Source organism: Numenius arquata, chromosome 5 (assembly GCF_964106895.1).
Source record: "Numenius arquata chromosome 5, bNumArq3.hap1.1, whole genome shotgun sequence".
NCBI classification, from domain to species: Eukaryota; Metazoa; Chordata; class Aves; order Charadriiformes; family Scolopacidae; genus Numenius; species Numenius arquata.
In genome coordinates, this window is record NC_133580.1 from 37,063,744 (window position 1) to 37,087,482 (window position 23,739).

The window sequence follows — 23,739 nt, forward strand, 5'->3', positions numbered from 1 at the left end:
TAAAGGAACTCTTTGCATGGTATACATCTTAGAAAAAACAAGTATTCTCATATCAGGACCCTGGTGAGTGAGCACGTGCATATTTGGGAGCATGGTGAAGCTTGGCAAAGGATGTCTGAAACTAAATTAAGCATAAAAGAGGTAATGATAACCATAATCAAAATGAACATCAACAGATAGCCAGGCTGGGACTGCAATCACCCAAGAGAGCAATGGAGAATGAAACAGGTGAATTACTAGTGGTATGTGACCTTCACTTAAGATTATCTTGGTACACGAAGACCCGAAAGTTGCAAACCAATCATTAAAACGCAGTTTGGGGAACTTCAGGCTTGCAATCTTATGTCCGTAACAGGAAAAATACAATATAATAACAGCTAGAATTGGCAAACACTCAGATAAACATGATCTGCTTGGGAAGAGTCAAATAGTATTAAGGGAAGTTCCACCTTTAGAACTCTTCTGAAGTAGTCAACAACCACGGTAATCCAACTGATAACAGTCTACATGGATACTCAATGGGTTTTTAACTAAATCCTCACCAATGGTTTTTAAGGAAGATGATGTTAGGTCCTTATAGACATTGCATGACAGCATGCAGAGATGGGAAACAGAGTGTACAACTAAATGATAGGTCTGACGACAGAGGGAGGCCACAAAATACTCTGATACCACATTCAAAAGTGAAAAGCAACCAGAAAGAATGGTTTACTTCTCAATACCTCTCACTCACATGAAGGGATTTTGAGAGAGAAGTGACATCAAGGATAGAAGTGGCACCTAAAGTATTCACTGTAGTCAACCACATACAGAAATCAAATGCATACAGTCTATGGATTGAGCTGCCACATTTTAACTAAAACATAACCTCAGCCAGGCCTGTGAAAGAAAGGACTCCACTTCCGACATCACAGCAGAAGAAACATCATCAGTACTCGACTTCTGGATGCTCTGTGAGCTGAGAGAGCCAAATCCAGACCACAGCATCTAGTTAATGTGCATAAAATATTAAATGGCAGCTCTACCCAAATCTGCCAGTTTGACTTGTGTTCACTTGACAGTAGATGGATAATAGCATAATGCAAGAAGCCATCCCCTATGTGAAGCTAATCATCAAGGGGAAATAGTTCAGATATAAAAACCCACCACACCTGTAATACATTTGAAGGTTTCCTGAAGAGCACATTGATTAAGACCTAACAAATGAGATTTCCTGATTTTTAGATAACAATACAGAGAGAATGATTACAGAGTAAACGATTTCTTTCCAGTCCTTCAAGTGCACAATTTCTAATTGTGGACAAGATAGACTACACTTCAAATAATTTCTGAAGAAAATGAAAACCAGGTGAAGGGATACTCACTGAAACTTTTTTTGGAAAATATTTAAGAACAGAAAATTAGAGCAGGTAGATCAGTTTCACATTTTATTCAAAAGGTATAATCTTTGGCTATAGAGAGCGTTAAGTGACACCAGGGACAGAAATAAAGCAAAGTTATCTATAGTGTACAAAGTCAGGGGAGGGATTCTTGTGTTATCCGCTTTGACCATGCTTGGCTGATGAAATAAGATAGGATCATAGCACAAGAAAGAGCATACCTTGTCACTATTTCTGACATGCATGGATGATTTAGAATTATCTTTCTAAATAAACAAAATGGTGTTTTAAAGGCAAAAAATACAGTAGTGACCATTTTATATGCTCTTTTTATGTGTGTACAGCATTGGGCACTTCTGCCCCAGGCACATCATGAACATTATGGCATTTGCTTTGTAGCCTTTTTGTCATGTTGGAAATGTCATCTTTTTCACAGTGCTCCATTACCTAAGTCCAGGAAGGACCCTTAATTTTGAGTGTAGACTTAGATTTAAAATATTTAACTCAATTACACAGAAGTCTAGCTATACCTGAAAAGAGTACAAAAATGTCTGCACTTGATCCATAGTACTTATTTTCACACTAAGGGAAGAGTTGCATAGAAGGACTTTAGTCCACCCCTTTTTCTCCTCCATCGCTCCTTCTAATTATAGCATACACAGCAATAGGCTCTAAGCTTGTGAAGCCTTTCATCCAAATCAAAGCTGGGAGTACAGATCATATAAATATATTACTGTGGGGCACCAAGGTATTGCAGAATAACTGAGGTTGAAAGCGAGCTCTGGAGACCAACTCATAGCCCAACCCCCAGCTGCCCTTTTTCACTCTGTTTACTCAGGAACTGTGAATGACTTCATATCTAAGGTGGGATAAGAGCATATATAGGTCAGTTGCCATGGAGCAGCTGGCATCTGAGGAGCAGCTGGCATCTGATGACATGTTCTCCCATGACTATACATGCCCATACCCAATATGGGTCACTGGTGAGGCTGCAGAAGAAGCACAAACAATTGTTGCACTTGCAGAACACACCAGGCACTGATCACAGTAAAGGATCTTAAATCCTCAACTTTTAGAACAATACGCTTTCAGAATAATATTTTTGTTTTAAACAGAAACGGATGTGCTCTCCATCCTCCCTCAATCTCCAGAAAATCCGCTTATATAAACAGGGGAGTGCTGGCTCAGGTACACACAGACACACAGCTAGGTATATATGATAGTGTATATATACATTTATATCCTTTTTAATATTTTTTTTTATATATATACCCCCACACTCACATCCCTAGATATACCTTTGATACATATGCATTCCATGAAACACATCCAAGATAGGTGTCAACAAAGACTACAGTGTTTAGAAGCCATCAATCAGGGCCAACTTTATGCTAGCAAACATTAGCTAACAGAATACATCGTTATCGCTTACTTCGGCAACTGCAGTTCCAAAAAGCTGTAATCATGCATCATGAACCTTCTGGCTAATCTTTGCAGGTTCACAAATGAAGAGCCCAAAATCTGCACATTTCCAACCCACAAAAGCGGTTTTATAGTACTTCTTCAAAACCGGACCGACACTTTATGCTAGTAAGCAGCGTGAGCGGATTCAGCAAGGACTTGTCTACCCAGTTATTCTGGAATAACTGGTTTAGATTTACTCCATGTGGAGTTGTCTTTTTTTCTGAAATAAAATGACATTTTCTAGTTAAATATTTTTAATATATTTTTTAAAATTTTTATTTTATTAGACTAATCAAGGAGAAAACACTTGCTCTGAAACAAGAATATACAGTCAACTGCTAATCTGGTTTCAATGTATGATTCCTTTGCTTCTCTCCTCCACAGAAGTTATGTTTTATTGCAGATAAGCCTTGAGACTTTTGATATATCTACAAACACCACAAACAAATAATCTACACCAGCAGAAAAAGCTTGCAAAATCTTGGGGAAGATAACATGTACATTGTGACACTAAATAATATTACATGTGACAAAAAAATACACATATGTGTAGTATACATTCAAAGATTCAGACATACCCTTGGGGTATGACAAAAGTGCCTTGCATCAAGTATGTGCTCACAAGCCTTTGCTCAAATATGCACTTTGTAGAAAAGGATGTATTTTCACAACATTTAAACAACACTTTTTACTGCATGTGAAATAATTTATTCCAAAAGATGTTCCATACTCATCTGAATATAATCTGTACACCATAAATCTATAGAACAGACAGACCTATAGGTTTATCTGGTATTAGTTTTCGTTTTTATTACTGTAGCACAAGGAAAAGGCAAACAATTTAAAGGTTTATAGTGTCACTAGCACACAATTTGTTCAAGTCTTGCAATGCATGGCATTTTTCTTCAAACCCCAGCTCCTAGATGGATCACAAGAGAATCTCAACCTCTGCTGTCTGCAGGTTTAATAACTGTAAAGAAAAAGCTTGTGAAAAGGTGGATCGATTGTTCCATACAGACTCAGAAATTGGAAGGCATACCAATTTTCTTTTGAACTGCAGGATTTTTCATTAAAATGGTTGAAAACAACCAGAATTCTGGAATGGGGGCTGGCAAATCCACTTACCAGCAGCAAATTGGAGACTCCCTGGTAAGAGGAGACATAGCTCAACTGATCTTGTTAGAATTCAATTTCTATTTATCAGCCCTTTGTTTACAGGCTGATCAAACTGGCTGCACATAGAGAGAAAGAAGCAGAGAAGACAAGGGAAGGAATCTGCAACCCCATCCAACAGAACATTACTTGGCACCAGAGATGTCCCACAGCAGGAGCTGAGGGGCACTCCGTCCTCTCCATAAAACACACACATGCAAGATCTTGTGCAGATGTTGCTTCAGGCCAAGGATACTGGTACTCAGCAGCGCATCGCAGACCTTCTCAGAGTTGGATTTCTCACATTTGTACCCTGCACCCATGGAACTGGATAATGCTGTGCACAAGAAAAATTCGTTATCTGTAAGGCAGGAATGAACGGGCTGAAGAACCAGCCTCAAACTCAAGAGGCAAGTACACCTCCCAAGACTCACAAAGCTTAATGCAAAGGCCTGCTACTGGTATTCTGGATCCAGGGTTGTCTACATCTGGTTGGGAAAGGCATAACAACAAAGGCGTGGGAGAGGCATAATACTAAGTATTAAGGACTGCTACTGGGAGCTGTTAAGGACTGAAAACTGGGAATAAACAAAGAAAGGGGCATTAGGAGCCAGAAGACTGCAGTGAAATAAAATTAAGTAGAATCGTGTGCATGCTAGAAATGGCTTTAATAATTGCCTATTATTTTTTCTATGGGATCACTGCCTCATCCAGTGCTGGATGGTCCCGCACTGGGGAAGTGCATTGTGTGCAGGCTCCCTGGTTTACTGGTTGCAGAAATTTCTACATTTCAAGTTTCTAAGGAACGAGGCAGGAGGGAAGGTACAGGAAGGAAAACAATGTAGCTGTGCAGGAATTTTATTCTGTGCTGCCTTCTGCTAGTAATTCCTGCCTCACGCTGAACGAATACCTGAGAACAAGCTGTTCATAGGTAACACCATGGTATTCTCTATTTTTCATATGGTTCATACAAAACACAGCTGATACAGATCAATGAAAATTATGCATTCAAAACATGAGACATACATTTTATTTTACAGAAAAATAATCGTTCTGTGCTCCAGAGAGCTCAAAGTCTCAGATACTTGCTTTACTTTGAAAGAGATGAACCTTGAGAAGAGGAGCAAAACGAACTTTTTACTCCTGACCAGAGGAGCTGGGTTCCCTCACACGAAGAGAAGGTTTTATTCAACCGACACCTGAGTATTTTAGTGTTCGCATGATCTAAGCATGCGTAACGTAGTACAAGAGCAGGATATTATATATCAGCAAAAAAATCCAACTTCAAAGCAAAAATCCAGCCTCCCATTGCTAATAGCTACCATGTCATCTGGATGCAGTTCACTTTGGAAAGCTGTCAAGAAGCGATGTGGGAAGTCTGCCTTGTAGAGAAGAGTTCTCATCGGAATTGTTAAACCAGTGCTTCCTTATTAGCTCACACAGTTTTTTTATTTTAAAAATGGAGGCAACATCAATTTTTTCCTGAAGCACCTTTCAAGTGTCGACAACAGTTTTCCAAAGGAAATGAGAGGGCTAAGTGATAGCTGCAACTCAACATGCAACCATGATAAATTCTACTTTAAGCCTGTCTGCCACCAACTGCTGGATTAGTTAAACTGTGACTGTTGTTACAAGTCAGAAATACAGCTCCCATGACAAAATAATACAGCTTTAGCTTCCCATAGCAGGTAAGAACCTGTTGGTTTTAAATAGTCAAAAACATTTTTTCAAAATTCACCCACAACTGAGTCTTCAAAAAGACACCCCCAGAGGAAAAAAAAAAAAAATGTGAGGGAAAATAACAGGGGTTGTAAAGCAAATTTCCAGAGCCTATATACCTCTACGTAGACAGATACGTAAATAGGTGGCTTGGCTTTTTAACAGTGTGAGAGTTCAGTACCATCTGTTAATTTCAATACTGTAGCATGTCTTCTAGAAGTCACTACTTCTATAGATTACAGAGACTGAACAGTTTGGTAGAGCTCAGAGGCTGGACAGAATGAAATTTCAGACCCATCAGAAATATGCAGGTGCCCACGAGCATTTTGTCTAAGTTCTGTTTTGACAGAGCAAATACTTTGCGATTCAATGTAAACATAAGTGACATAGCATGCAAATTTTGTTTTACACACAATACCACATCCTAACAATTCTGTGATTTTTCAGTTTCCTGTTAAAAAAAAATATCAAAGACTAAATGGCATGAAAAGTGACTAGTACACTTCAGCTCAGGTATTTTTTTTAAAAAAGCAAGTAAATGTGATAGTTTCAAAACAAACAGTTCTTGTGACATCCTATCCTTGCATTACACACATTTGCATACACTGTACTGTATAGCTCTGCACTGTATAGCTCCATACTTGTGCAGTATTACTTGTGCCCTCATACATTCAACAGGCACACAAGCCAATACTCACTCAAAAATCAACCATTACCTAGTCCAATGAAACAGTTGTTTCTTTGAGATATTACTGTTGATTTTCCTTGGTCATCAAAACAAAACCCCACAAATTACATAGATCCTTGGTATGCAGGAATGCTTTAGCTGATGTATAAAATTGTTTCTTTTGCACACACACCTTCATTTTTCACTGCAGAAAATAATTGCAAGAGTAGCAAAAAAGAATGAATTCCCTCTTCAGGCAACAGCTGACAAGCTTCAGTTGGGAACATTTCTACAATGCTCATATAATCTATCTATGGTTTCAAACCAGCAAGCTACTGGAGTTTTCCACTTCTTTCATCTGTTCTACGAAGCACACCCTCACGGCAGATGTGGTGTTTGGGAAATCCAGGAACTCCAGGAATTAGTATGTATGAGATACAGAAGAGAACACCAGGAAAAAAATAAAGAAATTGAAGTGCATACAGCAATGAAATAAGCAATACTGTGATTAACAATATCCTGACTATTTTGCTACTGAGTTCTAGTGCAATGGGTGTTAGATGACAACTTCTGGAAACTCATACCCCAAAATATGAAAAAAGAAAAACCACCCTACCGCCACCTGCTATACAGAAAAAATAATTACCCATCCAGTACTGTGACTCAACTTAATTTCCTCACCTACAAAGCTAAATGTTTCCCTTATGAGAGTAATGCTGGGCATCTCAGAAAGGTGCAAAGCTGAGGAACACACAAACTGGAGGAGTGTGCACACAAGAGTTTGTGGATGTGTCTGTATCGCAGAGTAAGAGCGATGCTGAGAATCTCAGGCTACTCCAGAGTCTGCATTCCTCGCCCTGACAGCTGCATTAAGTCTGTGGCCTTACGCTGTGATAAGTTTGAGGTTTGAAAACTCAAGGGATCTGCAAAAAATAACTATGAAAAGCAGCAAGGAATGCAAAAGCCAACTTCCAAAATGGACAAATTCTCAGCTTATGTAGCTGGCCAAGTGTAGGCCAATTGGAGGCAGCAACACCAGTAGAGACTTTCATTTACAAGAAAGCTGTGCCGTAGGCTGAAAAGTTCACTTAATTTCCAGCACAGCTTAGAATGATTAAACCCGAAGTGATCTTGCACTAGGTACAGGACCTGAAAGCTTTGCCTTAAAAATGAAATACTTAATAGTATATATAGCACATTTGCTACAGAGAATTACTTCACCTTAAACAGTCTGTACACATATGGCGGGGAAAAAAATATATATGGTAGACATTATTAAAAAAAGCTAATTAATATCAATAGCAAGCCATCTTAAAAGAACTTTTAATAACCTGTGTATTTACCAACAACCAAACACACAAATTATCAAAGCGTCCACATTGATTAGCTTTAACTGCAATATGCTTTCTGAGCTTTGGCCATAAATCCTCAGACTAATTCACAGGCAGCAATAATACATAAATATTTTCCACCAGCTTAATATGAATTTTAAAGTTGGGAGTTTTTTTTTGTTTGGTTGGTTTTGATTTGTTTTTCCTTTTTAAAGAGTGATAAATAGATTCTAGATAACATATCTGCAAGGGCTTATTCCTCTCCATATTGACAGAAATCACAACTCTGCCTTTGGCCTTAAATCAATAATGATGGGGACTCAATTACTCAGTAATGCACTGCTGTATACCACCTTGCTTAATTACAACATACTGCACTATTATTACCTAAATACAACCTCATTTGAATGGTAAAGTCTTAAAAAAACCCAAAAAAACCCCAAAGAACTATGAGCAATATATTTAATCTTAAAATATGGGGAGTATTTCATCAGTTCTGACACAGCTGAACTAAATAAAGCCCTTGATCATTTACCTGTCCTCAGATCATAAAATTAATTGTTTTAAAAACCTGGAAAATTTCATAAAACTTCCAATCGGTGATAAATGTAAACAAGTGAAAAACTGACTGAGTTTTCTTTCACATAGCAGATATCATAGGCATTACGGTTCAGAAAACATTTTAAAAATGTGTATTAAAAATAGGAATATTTTCACAATGGAAGTATATTTTTATAATCAGCAAAAACATATCTTTTAATGACAAGGCAGCATAAACTGGCCTATCCCCACTGATTTCAGTGGAACTAGGCTGTTCCACAACAGCTCTGCAATGGGCAGATCTTTACTCTATGCTCCAAAACGCTCCACCAAAAATAAAGAAAACTATAAAGGAAAACAGCCCCATGCTTTTTTCTCCAAGAGTGAGATGTACTGTTACACGTGAGAAAGGTTTTTAAGATATGCAGATTAAGAACATTCTAGTACACAGTAATAACCAACATTTGTAAATCCAACAGTCTAGACAGACCATCATCTTGATGTCTAAAACACCAAAAATCATAGGATCTACTTCTCACTCCGTATGTTCTTCCCTCCTCCAGTGTCAGTCTAATCCTTAATTTAACTCATTCAAACATCCCTGCCAGAGAAAGTCAAAACAATAGTGTCAAATTTAAGAAAATGCAGGAGGTGTTAAGCGCATCAATACGCTGCCAGTCTACATGGCAGGGCATTAGGAGCCGAGCCGAATACCAACCACCTCACCCCAGACAATGTTCAATTACAAATAACAACTTTCCACCCTTAGTTATTTTATTCATCTGCAACAGTGCACTTTGTTTTTCTTATAAAAGGTCTTAAGGTTTCACTTTACATGTACACCAGGGTTTGACATTTAAAAGAAGACACACACAAAATCCACGTCCGCCGACTGTTATCTGTCACAACTGCCAGCGTCAAGTACACAGCATTTAATTTCATAGTGAAAAGACATCACAGGTTTTTCCCCCATACACTCCCTTGGTTTATACATCTATGCTTCCCAGTATGGTTAAATTGGCCTTTCTTGAATAACAGAAATACAAAGCAGGTATTAACTTACCTTACGCCCATCACTTGCATGGCAGTTCACATTTAAAGGAGTCAATAAGGCCATCAGTTTTTCTTCATTACCGCTCCTGTAAATGAAGAGGAGAGGATTATGGAAAGGTGGAAAAAAAGAGAGAGCTCTCTGCAAAACATTTGCTAAGGAGCTGGATACCAAAGTATAGTATATTGAAAATTGTACTCTGCCAGGGAGAACGTCAGATGGCTAAAGGATCTTCCAAACACTTCAAAATCAAGGATAAATACAGAAAAAAAAAAATTAAATTTGCAGTTAAGTGTATTACAAAAGATCATGCAAAACCACCTCTTAATTTCTGTCCTTAACCTTACCCTATATTTCCTTTATGTAATTTTACAGACCCTCTGAAAGCCATTTGCCAAATTAAATGTTCTAAATTAAATACATTTTCATAGCATATGGCCCATAACATTTGAACAACTACATACCAATAACCAGAAATTTTTTAGAAGGGTTAATAGTCTATATAAAATGGTCTTGTGCTGTCAGAACGAAGGATGAAAGCATCTTTGGAATATACGACTGAACTTTACACCTTTTGTATAGGCTTTCTTATGCTCTGTTATGATAAAGCCTATTTTCAAAATATATCCTAAGGTAGCAGTAAAAACCAAATGGAAAAAAAAAAAATTACAATATTTAATTTGCCCCTAAAAAGAACAGTCACAAAATGATAAAGAAGATTTAAGCAGCTTAAAGCAAAAACTCAATATTAACCTTATAACCACCATAGTGGGGGATTTCAATTACATAAACAGGCTTTTCCATTTGTAGCAGACTGTAAAGTCCGAAGAGATCTATGCTAATGAAGTGGTTTGTTTGCATCATTTCACAGAAAGGCAATGACAAAACATTACTGTTTTAAAAAATCCCGTTTCCTCTCCTGCTTCCACCCCCAAAATATGCTTTATATTCTAAGCAGCACTCACCTAGCAGCTTCCAGGAGTTCGTCCTTCTTGTATTCACCTAAATGATTGCAAAATATCATGCTGTTAGCATTTGGCAGAAGACAGATTAAGAAATGCAGTAGGAAGCAAATACAGAATTAAAACAGAGAAGAGGAGAAAAAAAGCCCACACCCCGCTGGGTGATGGAGCTGTGACGTTAGCCAGCTTGTGGAGGCAGCATCACCAGTACCTTGGAGACGGGCAGCAAATTGACGCATCTTCTTGTCCAATCCTCAGATGGAAAGGCTTTCTTCGGACAACCAATGACTGCAAAATCTTGTGTCCAGAAACACAGTCCCGCTGATAACAGCATGTCAGCTGAAGACAATGTCCCCACCCCCTGCCCTATTCAGTATGTCACATTATACTTGGGAAGCATAATAAATCCTGAGACAAAAGCGAGGCAGTGCGGCTTTTTAAAAGGTACAAATTACTTATCTCCAAAGCTCTCACCCGCCTGTATGAATGGTAATATTAGACTTAAAGTTCTTCCGAAGAGCAGTGATTATTTAAAAAATTCCAAATATTGTATCATCAGCCACTTCCCAAGAAAATAGGCATTTGAAACAAAAAACACAGACAAAAGATCATGAACTCTCCAGGAGATTTTGTTACGAGACTCTGAGATTAGAGATAGCCACAAGCAATGTTAAAGCAATATTTACATTAGAAATTCTGAGTTACAATAGATAACTCAGGACGGTTGTTGCATCACAGGATTAAAATTGCATGTGAGTATCTTCAAAAGAGCATGGAACAAGATGACCTGTGCAAGTAAGACAGTATTCTACAAATCTGACTCATGACAACATTACGCAATGCGACTTTAAGGGAATTTCAATTCAGAAATTAGAAAAGTAGCTTTTAAACAGTTTCATAAAGTCACAGAAGAGAGGGTATCCTAAGATCCAAAGGATGGAGGGTTTGAAAAACATCCAGTATACCACCTGCCACAGAATTAAAGTCTCTGACCACAACACTATAAGAAAAACAGGAAGATGAAGCTGTCCTGCAAGAAAAAAAAAAAAAACTAACACCTTTGTGCTGCCTCCTATGTGCATTTGTAATAATCCTCCAATGAAACTCTCATTACAGGTGAGGAAAGCGTCAGGCCACAGGAAATGCCAGACTGAACTGCAGGTAAACTGGAAGGCTCCTCTGGAAACAATATCCCTCAACAAAGAATTTTTCTGGGCTGCAGGAGGAGGGTTAGAGTCCTCTTCCATTGGAAACAGCTTGGTACTCCCCCCATCACAGCTCCTTTGGTTATTAGCAAAGGGGGACAAGAATCACAACAAAACCAGTCCTCACCAGGGCCTTAAGGAGCCGTATTTAGTTCAGCATCCTGCCTTCACCCAGGGGTGAGGATGAAGAGGGCGAGTACACAGAGCCATGCACCTCCCACCCCATCCCCCTGGCTGCAGCTGAGGAATTCTCAAAGGCAGTATCTGCCTCTCGTAATACTGGTGAATTTTCCTTTTGCAAGTGTGTTTAATTGCTTTCTGAAACATATTCAGCTTTGGGAATTCACAACAGCCTGCAGCAAGGAGTTCCACCACGCGACTGCCTCTTGCATGACAGGTCTCTTAACTGAGCGGTTCTGTGTTGCTGGACCCCAGCGATGGAGCAGATGAGTTCAACGCAAAGGCAAAGAACTGAAACTGGCATTTCAAATATAGGCCATGAAGGTTAATTTAGCTTTTGGAAAAATTTATACGGCTGTCTTAACAAAAGCTTGATGCTGAAACAAGTAAAATGACACAAAAGTATGATGGCCTTTGTCTTGCCGCCACTCTGCAACTTCATCAGAGGGGGTTCCTGCCCACCACAGGCAATTGCCTTTTCAAGCCATGGTGCCTGTTCCTCTTTTATATTTTAATGAAGATAAAATACTGGGCGCAGTTGTGAGTGTTTCAAATCAATGGTGAGTGAAAAGCTCTGGACAGCATGTGAGGAGGAAAAAAAGACACTTTATTACCACTGCATTACTTGTGCAACAATTCTCAAACAGCTGGATTTCCTAAAGGAGAGTTATTGGCCTGTATTATATCAATACTTTAGGGACCTAACCAGATTAAAAGACCTGTTTGCACATTCTGGTTTTGCAGTGCATCTAGCAGTCCTAACTAGGCTTTTGAATACTATTAGGATAGATAAGTGTAATAACATTTTTCCTTCATGCTCAGAAAGTTGGTACTTTAAAACACAAAAGCCCTTTCCTCGAATACCTTGATTAGGAAAAGCAGAACTGGAAGGCTGTGGCTCTTGATATAGAAATGTCCCACTGTATGCTTAAGTAAATCAGTTGCTTCTACTAAGTGGCACTTTTTTAAAAAGGTGTTTACAGATACCGTTGAAATTCATACAAGCAATTCTTTAAATTCGTCACAGGTCTCCCACACCCTGAAATGGATTAGGAAAGTATTATCTTGTAATTCACTAACTTTATTACTCTCAAAGAGCAGTCACATTTTGCAAAGCAGCACCTAAAATTACACATGTGCTTACAGCACACCATCAGGTTTGCTAAAAAAAAAAAAAGGCCAAGCGCCCTCCACAGGGCTCTGCTCTCCTGGCTAGGAATGGGATGAAGGGGAAGCCCTCGGCCACTGGAGCCAACGTGGTGGCACCCAACACGGTGGGAGACCACCGAGCAGAGAGGGCTGGCTGATGATGGCACACGAGAGAAGTGGGTGGCACTGCCTGCAGGACCGGCTGCTGCTGGCACAGGCTGCGTTCCCACCAGAGGGCTCTGCCAACACAGCTAAAGCCACTTGGCTACGAAGCATATCAAAGGCCATCCTGCAGCATTTGGCCACAGCTACCTAATAAAATATTCATTTGCAACGCATTTGAAAACAAACCATGCATGCTTGTGGCAGAGATGAATTTCAAGTTCTGAGCTGAAGTAGAGGAATACAGACCATCAACCTCACATAATATACTTCTGTTCAAAGAACGTCAAACTGACTTGAACCAAGCTAGTAACATCACTTAAAGAGCTCCTTTGGGCAGGTTAGGATTTATAGTTTTACAAAAGGGCATCTGCAGAACAAAGCACAGGTAACAGCCTGAATTACTCTTCCAAATCTCTTAACAGTTGCTAGCTTTGAGAGGAAAACATCCTTCCAATCACAGTGTCAATACAGAGGATCTTTGGCAGAAATATTTTGGATAGCACAAAGCTTGTCTGCCAGAAGAGTGAAACATAGTATGACCATGCCACAGAAGACCAAAACTGAAATACAAGGCTGCAAACAATTCTCATCTGTTCACCATCCATCCTTTCCACCATGTCTCTACCACCATATTTCAGTTCAACCTGTCCCTTCTGTGTTTCATGGCAAGCCCAAACAATACACAGCCACACCACCAGACACATCTGGCCACACTAGGTAGGTGAGAACTTGCCAGGCATGCCTCCCTTCCCCATACAAGACAGCCCAGAGTGACAGCCCAGTGTGGCTGCCATTCTTAGCCTAGCAGCCCACGAGGACAGCATTGGACTTGCCCACCTCCGCATGCTGAGTAGCCCAGAGACAGTCGTCCTGGGAATTTCTGAAGGCGAGGACAGAAAGGATGTGAATTGGGGAGCAGAGCGCTACACCAAAGCAGTGTCCCTGTTCCTATCTTGTCAAATACTGGTAGGCAAGAAGAAACTGCTCAGTGTCTGGTGTTCACTGCATCTGATCAAGTTCATTGCTTACAGTTCACTCAGCACCCTTTAAACCATCAAGTTCTCTATTTGCTCCCCGTTCCAAATCATGCTACTGCTGCTCCATTTATGCTGGAACTAGGAGGCTACCACTAGTAACCACAGGTAATCAGTGTTTCAAAACACAACTACCACCAGGCAGCTAACAGATTTAACAGCCCTATCTGTGCCCTCCCAGGAGAAAACCAGTTATCTCCAAGACTGCTGATCAGCTGCTGTGACCACAGCTCCACATGCTTTGGAGCCACTGCTGTACCTGGCCCTAGCTGCATTTTGCAGCAGCTGATTAGCAGCAAATGCTTATTAACTATCAGACATCAGTGGCGGTTAAGCAGATCAGTAGCTGGAAGCTCAATCGAGATCTCAGCGGAAGACAGGAGACCTTGCCTTGCACCGCGACAACATGCTGATCAGCAGCCACTTTGAATCCAACCGTAGCAGATGAAAGTAACTGAAAGAAGAGTGGAGCTGGAGACACACATAGACGTACACAGGAACATTGTATTTGGGAGCATGAAAGACAGGCGCACACCAACAGTGACAGGCTGAAATCTTTATGGGCTTCTAGTGTATTTTCTTTCATTTGTGCTTTCCAGCTTAATGATAAAAGCTGCAGCCAGAAAAGCACAACCAGCCTCTTGCAGCCAGACTCCATGAGCCCTCCTCTACTATCAACCTGTTCTTCCTGCTTCCCATCTTCGGGGTGCCATCTTCCCACTCTTATGGTTATTGGTGCCACCTGATTATGTGGTGGTACACTGCATCACACTGAAAATCCAGGTGCAGCATAAATCAATTCTGCTATTAAAGAGCTAGAAGGAATAATCAGTCAATCCACTTCTAGCTTTAATTCACTAGCAACCTTTAGATTTTAGGTGAGTCTGTGAAACAGGGCCATCATACACGCATGTGTTCAAGCAAAAGAAAAAATCCCGAATCATGCAAAAAACTAACATTATGAATCAGTCCTACAGTGTACTTTACAGACAAATAACCCTATTTCATTCTCTCCCCAAAGTGTTGACATTTCATCTGACTACTACAAGCTGAAAAACCGATCTGAAGGCACAGCATAAATCAACAGCGCTTTTTCAATGCATCTACACTACAACCCAAGGTGAATTGCTCTCCTCTCTCCCCCTACACGTCAGCTAATACAGAAACAGCCGGAGCCAAGATATCAACCTGGACAAAGCAGTTTTTGCATTATCATACTAACATGTCAGTTTTCCACAGTGGGGACAGTTCCCTAAAAATTCATGTCACACAGATTGTATCAAGCCATCATTATCCAACATAACTGCAGAAAATAACAGGGAAAAGATAGATGAAAATATTTTCAACCAAACTGAAAAACTAAAGAGGATGAACAAGTTGCACATCATATGGAATCACAGTTACAAATTTGAATCTCCAGAGTACTGATAAACAGTGAAAAATTTTACACTAGCCAATGGTACTCTGCTGCTGAGATATGTGAGAAACGGCCATGGGCCTGATTAAAGTACAACCATGACCACAGGCTGGGGAGAGAAGATTCACCAATATAACACAATCACAGAATGGTTCAGGTTGAAGTGAACACTGGAGGTCCTCTCATCCAACCCTTGTACTCAAGCAGGGCCACTCAGAGCAGCCTGCTCAGGACTGTGTCCTGGTGGCTTTTGAAAATCTCCAAGGATGGAGATTCCAAAATCTCCCTGGGCAACCTGTGCCAGTCCTTGGTCCCAAGCACAAGACATTAACCTTCCAGGTGGAGATCTCTTCAGGACCTCCTGTTTCCTTCTTGGCAGCTGAAGGCTTAGCAGCACTGGAAGTCAGGGGTGAAATCTTGCTCCATTGGAAAACATGGTAGTTCTACATTTGACTTTGACTATGTGTAGCCTATGGCTTGTTATTGGCTGCCTACCTTGAAAACCTGAACTGCCACTTTTGAAAATACATGTCCCATGCTAAGACTGACAAGGTATTTGTGAACAGCCCAGCAGATTTTTTTCAAGCAAGTATTCACAATTATCCAGCAACATCCATCCATAGTGGACATGGCCTCTTCAGCACAGCAATAGAGACAGGGGGTATCAGAATCTCTCCTTTCCTAAGTTCTCCTTTTGCCTTTCCAACCAGGTACTCTGCTAGCACAGGAATGCATGGGGCTGCTAGGAGAACAACATCAGAATCTTGATGCAGCTGGGGGATGCTGAGAACTTGTTTTTCCATCAGATTTGTTACTTCATGAAGCTCAGCCTGTGGCCACTGAAACGGGTCCCTGAGAATGGAGAGCCTGGGCAAGATGGTGCAGAGAGGAGGGAGGGGAAATGGAGACTCTGAATTCAAGTCAGCATTGCTACAAAGAAAGCAATCTATGGACCAGAATGCAAACAGAGTTTAGCAAAGAAATAAAAGCCATAGAAATAAAATATACCTTTTCTCTGACCCTCCAGGACTTCACAGATCTATAGGCTAGCAATGAGCACACATCTACATATGACACTTTTTAATCCACTGCAACCTTTGGAATAGTATTTAAGTATTTAAACAAATATTCAAGTTAGAGCAGGAGGCTTTTAGTGCTTATGAGAGAGTGCTAGGGTGTGGGTTTTTTGGTGGGTGGTTTTTTGGTTTTGTTGGGTTTTTTGGTTGGTGTTTTTTTTTTTTAAACGCAATTTGCCTAACAAACTCAAATTTTATTTTCAATGTGACCTCTTTCAGAAGGGTCCAGTCACGCCATTAAAATACTCATCAATTCCTTCCTTCCCATTTAACTTTTCTTATAAGAAAAGCAACAAGTGAGACTAAAATTAGAGCAAGGTATTTTTACCATCCAAAAAGCACAAGGCTGTGGGAATAACCACCTGACACAGCAAAAAAAATTCCAACAATAATTAAAAAAAAGAGAAATATGTTGAAATAATATCCTTTGGGAAAAGACAATTATAACTAAGTAGTACAAGAAACACATGAGAAAGAAGAGGAACAAAAATAATAATTTCAGATTTTATAATCACACTCCCTTACCTTCTCACTTATTTAGGGTTTCATTTCTTTATGCCTCTTGCACTTCTCCACTCAGATGCTTCTCACAAGTAAATGGGCTCATTTTATAAGCTAATAGGCTTGACCAGGAACACAGCAAGATCCTAATTTTAAGCTCGTCACAGATAAAAAACACCAAAACAACTCTACTATATGCAAGAGTGACAGAAAAGCAACTCGGGACATAATGTCTTCAAGAGCAAGTTAAAGACAAGGGGGAATGGTCTGGTACCTTGACTCTGCTGATTCTGCTGAAGATGAATCAGGAACTGTGCACGTGGATTCAAATTAGCCATTTGCAATAGAAATTTAAAAACTGAAAATGGCTCAGCTAATAGCGAAGTGCTTTTAGGGACATGTTTTAAGGGGGCTGGGAATTAAACAAATAAGCAATCATCATTTGGTTTTGACCACAACTCTACCAAACCACCGAGCTAGCAGCATCCTACCTGGAATAACTTGCAGTTAGGTGGACAGAGCCTCCATAGCATTTCTGATTTAGTCTTCTAGAAACAGCAAGCTCGATCTCTTCTAAGGCCTGGGAGGAAGCAGCATGTTGGGAAATCTGCAGCTTTATATAGCACAGATTGCCAAAACCTCTGCTAGCGTCTTAAGTGATGGAAGAGGTTCTTGTCTATTAAGCCATCAGTTCAAATCACATATACTACATAAGCATATATAAGATACAGGGCTTATTAAATGTCATCCTCATATCTAAGTATAAATTGCATGTACATTACAGGTTTTGGTCACGAAGAAGGCTTAGGTGGTATATCAAAATGGGTCTCTGATGCATGTGCAATTACAGCACCATTAAGTTTACATTTGGCACATAACATATTTCTGTTTCTCAAAGGAAATCTTTTCAGCAGTGCTGACCTATTCGTTAAAAAATGCTATCAGATTTCCTTCACTATACAGTCGCAGGAAGATGAAAAAATCCCTTTATCAGAGTGTTTCAAATTTCTGAACTCTTAAATCATAAGATTCAAAGATGAAGCTAAGTCTATCACAGCAATCAAAGAAATCTTCCTGAATGTGCAGGGAAAAAGACACAACACATCACACTGCAAGACCATAAAATTTAAAAAAAACAAACTCAAACCAACAATCCAACAAAGGAACCAAAAAAACCACCCCTAAAACCACCCATCATGTGGTAATCCATATAATTGTCTTACCTTCAACAATACCATCATACCCTACAATAAAATTTCTTCTGAAATAATATATATCTGAGAAATCTTCTAAAACTTCTCTTTGAAACTATTTGTACAGGTACACTAATTTCTTCACATCAGTGCACACTACTCATATAAACACCAGGCACACATCCATTTTTTATTCATAGTGTGAAAAAAGTGTTATTTTCAATACAACTGTCCTATTTCAGAATGCTGTACTTTTCTTGACGACACATCACCACTCATATGCCCTGTCTTCAGATTGAGATTGGAAGAGGAAAAAGAACTGCAGAATTTCAAGAGACTGGGAAGAATATCCAAACCTTCTGCAATTCAATTCTCTGACACTGGCAAGAGGAAAAAACTGAAGGGATTGAGGCTCATCTTTTCACCAAAGTTCAATACTCATGAGATCTCTTGAGAAATACACACAAAAAAAGAAATTTGATTGTTGTTTCTGGAATTGTTGAGCTTTCCCCATCACCCATCCTTTCATGCCTAATGTAAAGGCAACATTCCTATGGTTCTCCCTCTTCCCTTAATTTCTTGTATTAATTCCAGCTATCAGCAAAAACAAAGCTCCACTACTCAGGCCATGCTCCATATTAATAACTACTTAAGTGTGACGTTCCATTTTTCCAGCAATGACTTCTTTCTCATTTCTGTAATATGTCTGCATACATATTTTCTCTCCATGATTTCTAGGAAATCTTCCCAAAGGAAGACAAAGGACTAAAACTCTTGTCAAAAACTTGAGTACAGTACAGGTGGGTAGACAGCCAAGTAGTATATCCAGAACTGAGCAGAAGAAATAAGTTGCTTTCATATTAGTGCATTGTTTTCAAAAGCCAGCTGCCTCCCCTGTCCTTCCATACAAGCTCTTCGAACGAGGAAATTATTTGATACCTCAGAATATTCTCTAAAGAGAAACTACAGAAACACCAGTTTATAACTGACAAAAAGCACGGAAGAAAGCCAGCAAGAAAAAAAAAAAGTAACCCTCAAGAAAGCCATATTGTATAAAAGCAAGCTGAAAATTATGCCCCATCATCTAATCTTTCTCTGAAAAGAACTGGGAGGGAACATGAGCAGACTAAATTTTGTGGTCTCTCCAATTTTCCCACTGCAGATAAAACATGCTAGCAAGCTGGGAACACTGTGTCTGAAAATCTATAGCTGGATTCAAACCAGAAACATTTATTTTAACCAAAAAAAAAATCTATCCTCTCTTAAGATAGAGCAAACGTGATGGATTTTATACTAACAATTTGTACAGATTTAAAGAAGTGGGTTTTCTAATGTTTGCTAGGAAATGAATATGAGACATAAAACGTACATGTGTGCCAAAGTATTTTTTACCAACTAAGAGTTTTTTACTAAACAGTACAATCTTTCCTCTGTACATCTGAAGCTGCCCCATGCATCTAAACTTACTCTACAAGCTTGAGAAAACGGAGACTGCCACCTTGTAAAAATGCACACGTGTTGTCATACCTGCCCTGCAGCACATACCCTGGGAAGGGACTCAAATCCAGTCAAATCACTTCTCTACCTCCCAGACAAAACACACGAAACATTTCCTAGGCCTGTTGGGCCACAGCATAGCAAGCAGATGGAACTCCTTCGTAACTAGAATAAACACTGGGCAAATCTGTCAAACACACAGCAATGAAACCACCTAGCTGTATTTTAAAAGTTAAAAAAAAACAAACAAAAAACCCATGTCACAACATTATCTTTATTACCAAGAGATATCATTAATGGGGAAAAAAAGAGAGTCAACTTATTTTTATGCAACAGTTAAGCAAAGTACAGCAAGTAAATCCTTACCAAAAGAATGTCAAAACAGAGGTAATAGATTTTGTTATAATGAACAATTTTGTCATGCCAAACAGGAAGCTAATCTGTCAACAGTTCAGTTTAAATATTTTGGAAACTATGCATTTCCCCACAACAAAAAGAAGGTAAGAAAATAACCCAACCACTGTTTCACTTATATTAAAAGCCATATAACTCAAATAATTTTGCCTCACTGCTGAAGGCAAATTTTCCCTCCCTGTGGGTTTTTATTTGCCAGTTAGAGTCAAAAGACAGTTGGAAAATAAGGAAGAGCCTGGTACAATTTGGGCGATAGAGGAGACAGCAGCGTGACTGGAAACAGGATATGTGGATTGCTATGAAAGACTCATGCTAGTACCCCAGAGGAAAGAAGAGCTGTGTTTGACTTGGTTACATCCTTCCCCTCCCTTATCCTTTCCAGCAGATTTTATGATATAGGGACTATATACTAAGAAATGACAGTTCCCTTGTTTTGTCTAATTTTTTTAAATTATCTTTAATGTCCTTTCTGAACACACGTTTGCACTAGCCGCCATCAGTCACAGTAACTCAGATCAATGTTTGCCTGATCTGAGCAGTGCTCTGGTCTCTGGGTACTCACTTGGGCAAAGAGCTGCTCTGTGCCCTACATGTGACTAAGGGTGTTCTGTAAGAGAAAGGAAAGAAATTTGGATTTATGGACAAATGTTCTGAATCTGAATCTGCAAACTCTTGTCCTTACTAAAAAATATTTATTAAAGCACCAGCTGGGGAAAAATGAATTTGTTATTTACATTCAGTCAGTTTTTGCTATTCCTGTCAGAATAATGTATCAGAAGATGGAAATAAGCAATAATACCTAACACCAAAATGCAGGAGGTCTAGCTGTGAAGGGTTACATTATTTACCAACAATGAAAGAATAATGAAATACTACATACAACTAAGGCTTGTAAACATTTTCAGTCCCTTATATCAACCTCATTGCTTTAAATGCTTTGCTAGTTAAATACCTGATGGGTAAAAGGATTACACATATGATTTCTTCAAAAAAAAAAACAAAAACCAAAACCCAACAACAACAAAAAAACCACTCGCTGCTCTAAGTGACAATATGGTTCACTACAAAGAGTGGAAACAGAATAGCACCACAGGAAAAAAGGCGGCTGATAGAAGGAAAGCAATACTAACTCATTAATTAAAGACGAGCTTTAGTTCACCAGACTGCTGTCATTATGTTTCACCTCCAAAGGAGAGCGTTCGTTCTTCAATTTTTCATTTATGCACAGAAAGTTTCACCTAATTGAATACAGGGCTGCCTGTTCAAGAGGTACCCTATACAAGATGACTCTATGGAAAGCAGTCACCAGTTATGTTCAGTTTGTGACTATTGACACACCATGTGCACCTTATTTCTATTGCACTGGAAAACTAAGTACCAAGACTTTACTGTCACAGGAATATCCATGAATAAAACACCATCCAAACCAGATGTTCCCTCTTCATTGTAGGCCAGAAAGGAAATACATAAACTGCATGTACCCTCAGCACGACAGCTCTGCAGGTTTCTGTGCAAACCTGCAGTGAAAGGTAGTTTAATTATGTTCTGCATGAAGTAGGAAAAAATATTGCTTTCCATTCTCAGTTACTTCCAGTAATTCTCACTAAAGACTCTGCTTACTTCAAATAATTCAAACATATAATTGGCTAAAAAGTATTCCTACATTCCTCATTCATCACAACCATTAATGATCTTACATATCGCTATAAAATACATTTAAATGATCTTCTTAGTAGGTAACAGGATTACCAGCAGCTTCTAAAGCAGCCTATTTTGCCAATGGCTTTATTTCAAAGTTATTCTGAGGTACACTTAATTTTTAACTCCCCCAAAACTGGCATTTTAAAAACCCGTTTGACATAAAATAAAAGGACCATGCAAGAGTTAACATAGGTTTTCTCTACTGTGTCCTAGGTGTATTAGTTCAGCATGAGCTAACTCAGTATTACCACTCCTTCCAGAGAGTACATACCATCAGGGAGAAATAATACTGTACCTTCTCCACCACCAGCTTAGGATTCCTGCTTATCCATTTCTGTTAGAGCCCAGTTACTGATGCAGGAGATAGTGAGATATATCACAGAGATTTTGCTTCCTGACACTGACTGTCTTTTTTACCACCCTCTGAGCATACCTCAGCAGAGCAAAGGCAGGTTATAAGAGAACTGGGTCTGTCTTCAGAGTGCTGGACAATGAAAACTGCAGGGACGAAGAACAAACTCCCAGCGAAAGGACAGCTCTCACTGGATCCCATTGTGCCATTAAACCAGTTCTAGCATGTATGTCTAGTGTAACACCCTTTGCTACAACCAAAATGGTTCTGGATTTGGATGCAGGACACAAGGTTGAAAAGGAACAGGCAAGGAAATATTCAAAGGAAGGGAGTACTAAAAGTTTCTGGTTTCCCTTTTTCTATTCAACAGTCACACCAGCAGTCTTGACCCACGGCTGTGGGCTAGCTAGGAGTTATTGAATACTGTAAGGCATCAGCCTATATCTGGTTTTTGTCAGGATAGTTTTTATATTTACCATTTTGGCCCAAATAGAAGGCTATGCCTGGATATGGAAGCCCTCATCATTCTTGAGCATATAGATGGTGCTTCACAAGGAAATTTCCCTCTAAGAATCAGCGGTGTCCTCTGGCAACTTGAGCCGCGCTTGGAAGTATGGTGCTTTTAGGGAGGGATTCCTGGTCAGCAGCTAAGAAGCAGGGTCTCAGCAAACAGTCGCACTCCTTTCCTTCCCTTCCTGCTTTTCTCACCTTCTCCAAGATGCTTCTCTTAACCTTAGCAAGGAGAGAATATCCTACACAGAACACATATGGTAAGAGGCACAATGCACGCAAGTCATAAATTATTTTCCCTCTGACTTGCTAGTTCTCCAGGAGGAAAACACTCATCTACCATCTTGCAGTAGTGCAGACAGACAAAAGTGGGCGGATTCTTGAGATGGAGCTACATTTTCCCTGCCAGTGATCAGGAACAGGTTTCCCTGTATAGCTCAACACGACTTCAAGAGATAAAAAGATCCATGAAAGGCAAGATTTACTGGGTAATTAGACCAACAATTTCTAGAACACTGATAAGAGCTCTCATCCAGCTCCCTGAGGATACCACATCACTTGAAAAGGAATCATTTAAAATACCTATTCTTTTAGATTTGCAGGGAAGACTGGCATGAGTTGCAGTGCAAACACAGAAACGTTATTCTCTCCATTCTTAGACAAGTATCGGATTTAATATATGAATATACTGCTGATTTTGTTTTTTTAATGTTTTATTTTGCTCTTTCCATCCCTCTAGTTTTATCATCAAGCTTTTTGTTGGTGGCAGTGGTGGTTTGTTGGGTTTTTTTACATAAAAGAAAAAAAGATTGCTTTTTATCTACTGGAAACTGGAAAAGTTTCTCAAAAGACTTTTTGCTATGATTTTTGATAAAAATTAAATGGAACCTGCACACCTCCCTGCAAAGGAAAGGTTATTTTTCTGTGTTCTGTCAAAGAAAATAAATCTTTCACTTCCAGGGGAATAGACAACAAGAGACTAACCAGCAAAGCCACACATGAAATAGTATATCCCTGAGAAAATAAAGTCTCTTCACTCAGGCCTGCTTGGCCCCACATTTTAGAATGCATAACAAGAAC

General features: G+C 39.4%; 1 protein-coding gene across 1 annotated transcript in view; it reads right to left on the reverse strand.

Moving 5' to 3' along the window:
- Nucleotides 1–23,739, reverse strand: part of TNKS (tankyrase) — a 144,857-nt gene that overhangs the window by 55,693 nt on the left and 65,425 nt on the right. The window contains exons 4-5 of the mRNA XM_074147026.1: nt 10,269–10,305; nt 9,316–9,391 (exon numbers count right to left, since the gene is read on the reverse strand). Coding sequence (XP_074003127.1) covers nt 9,316–9,391; nt 10,269–10,305 — 113 coding nt within the window. The remainder of the gene's footprint in view (nt 1–9,315; nt 9,392–10,268; nt 10,306–23,739) is intronic.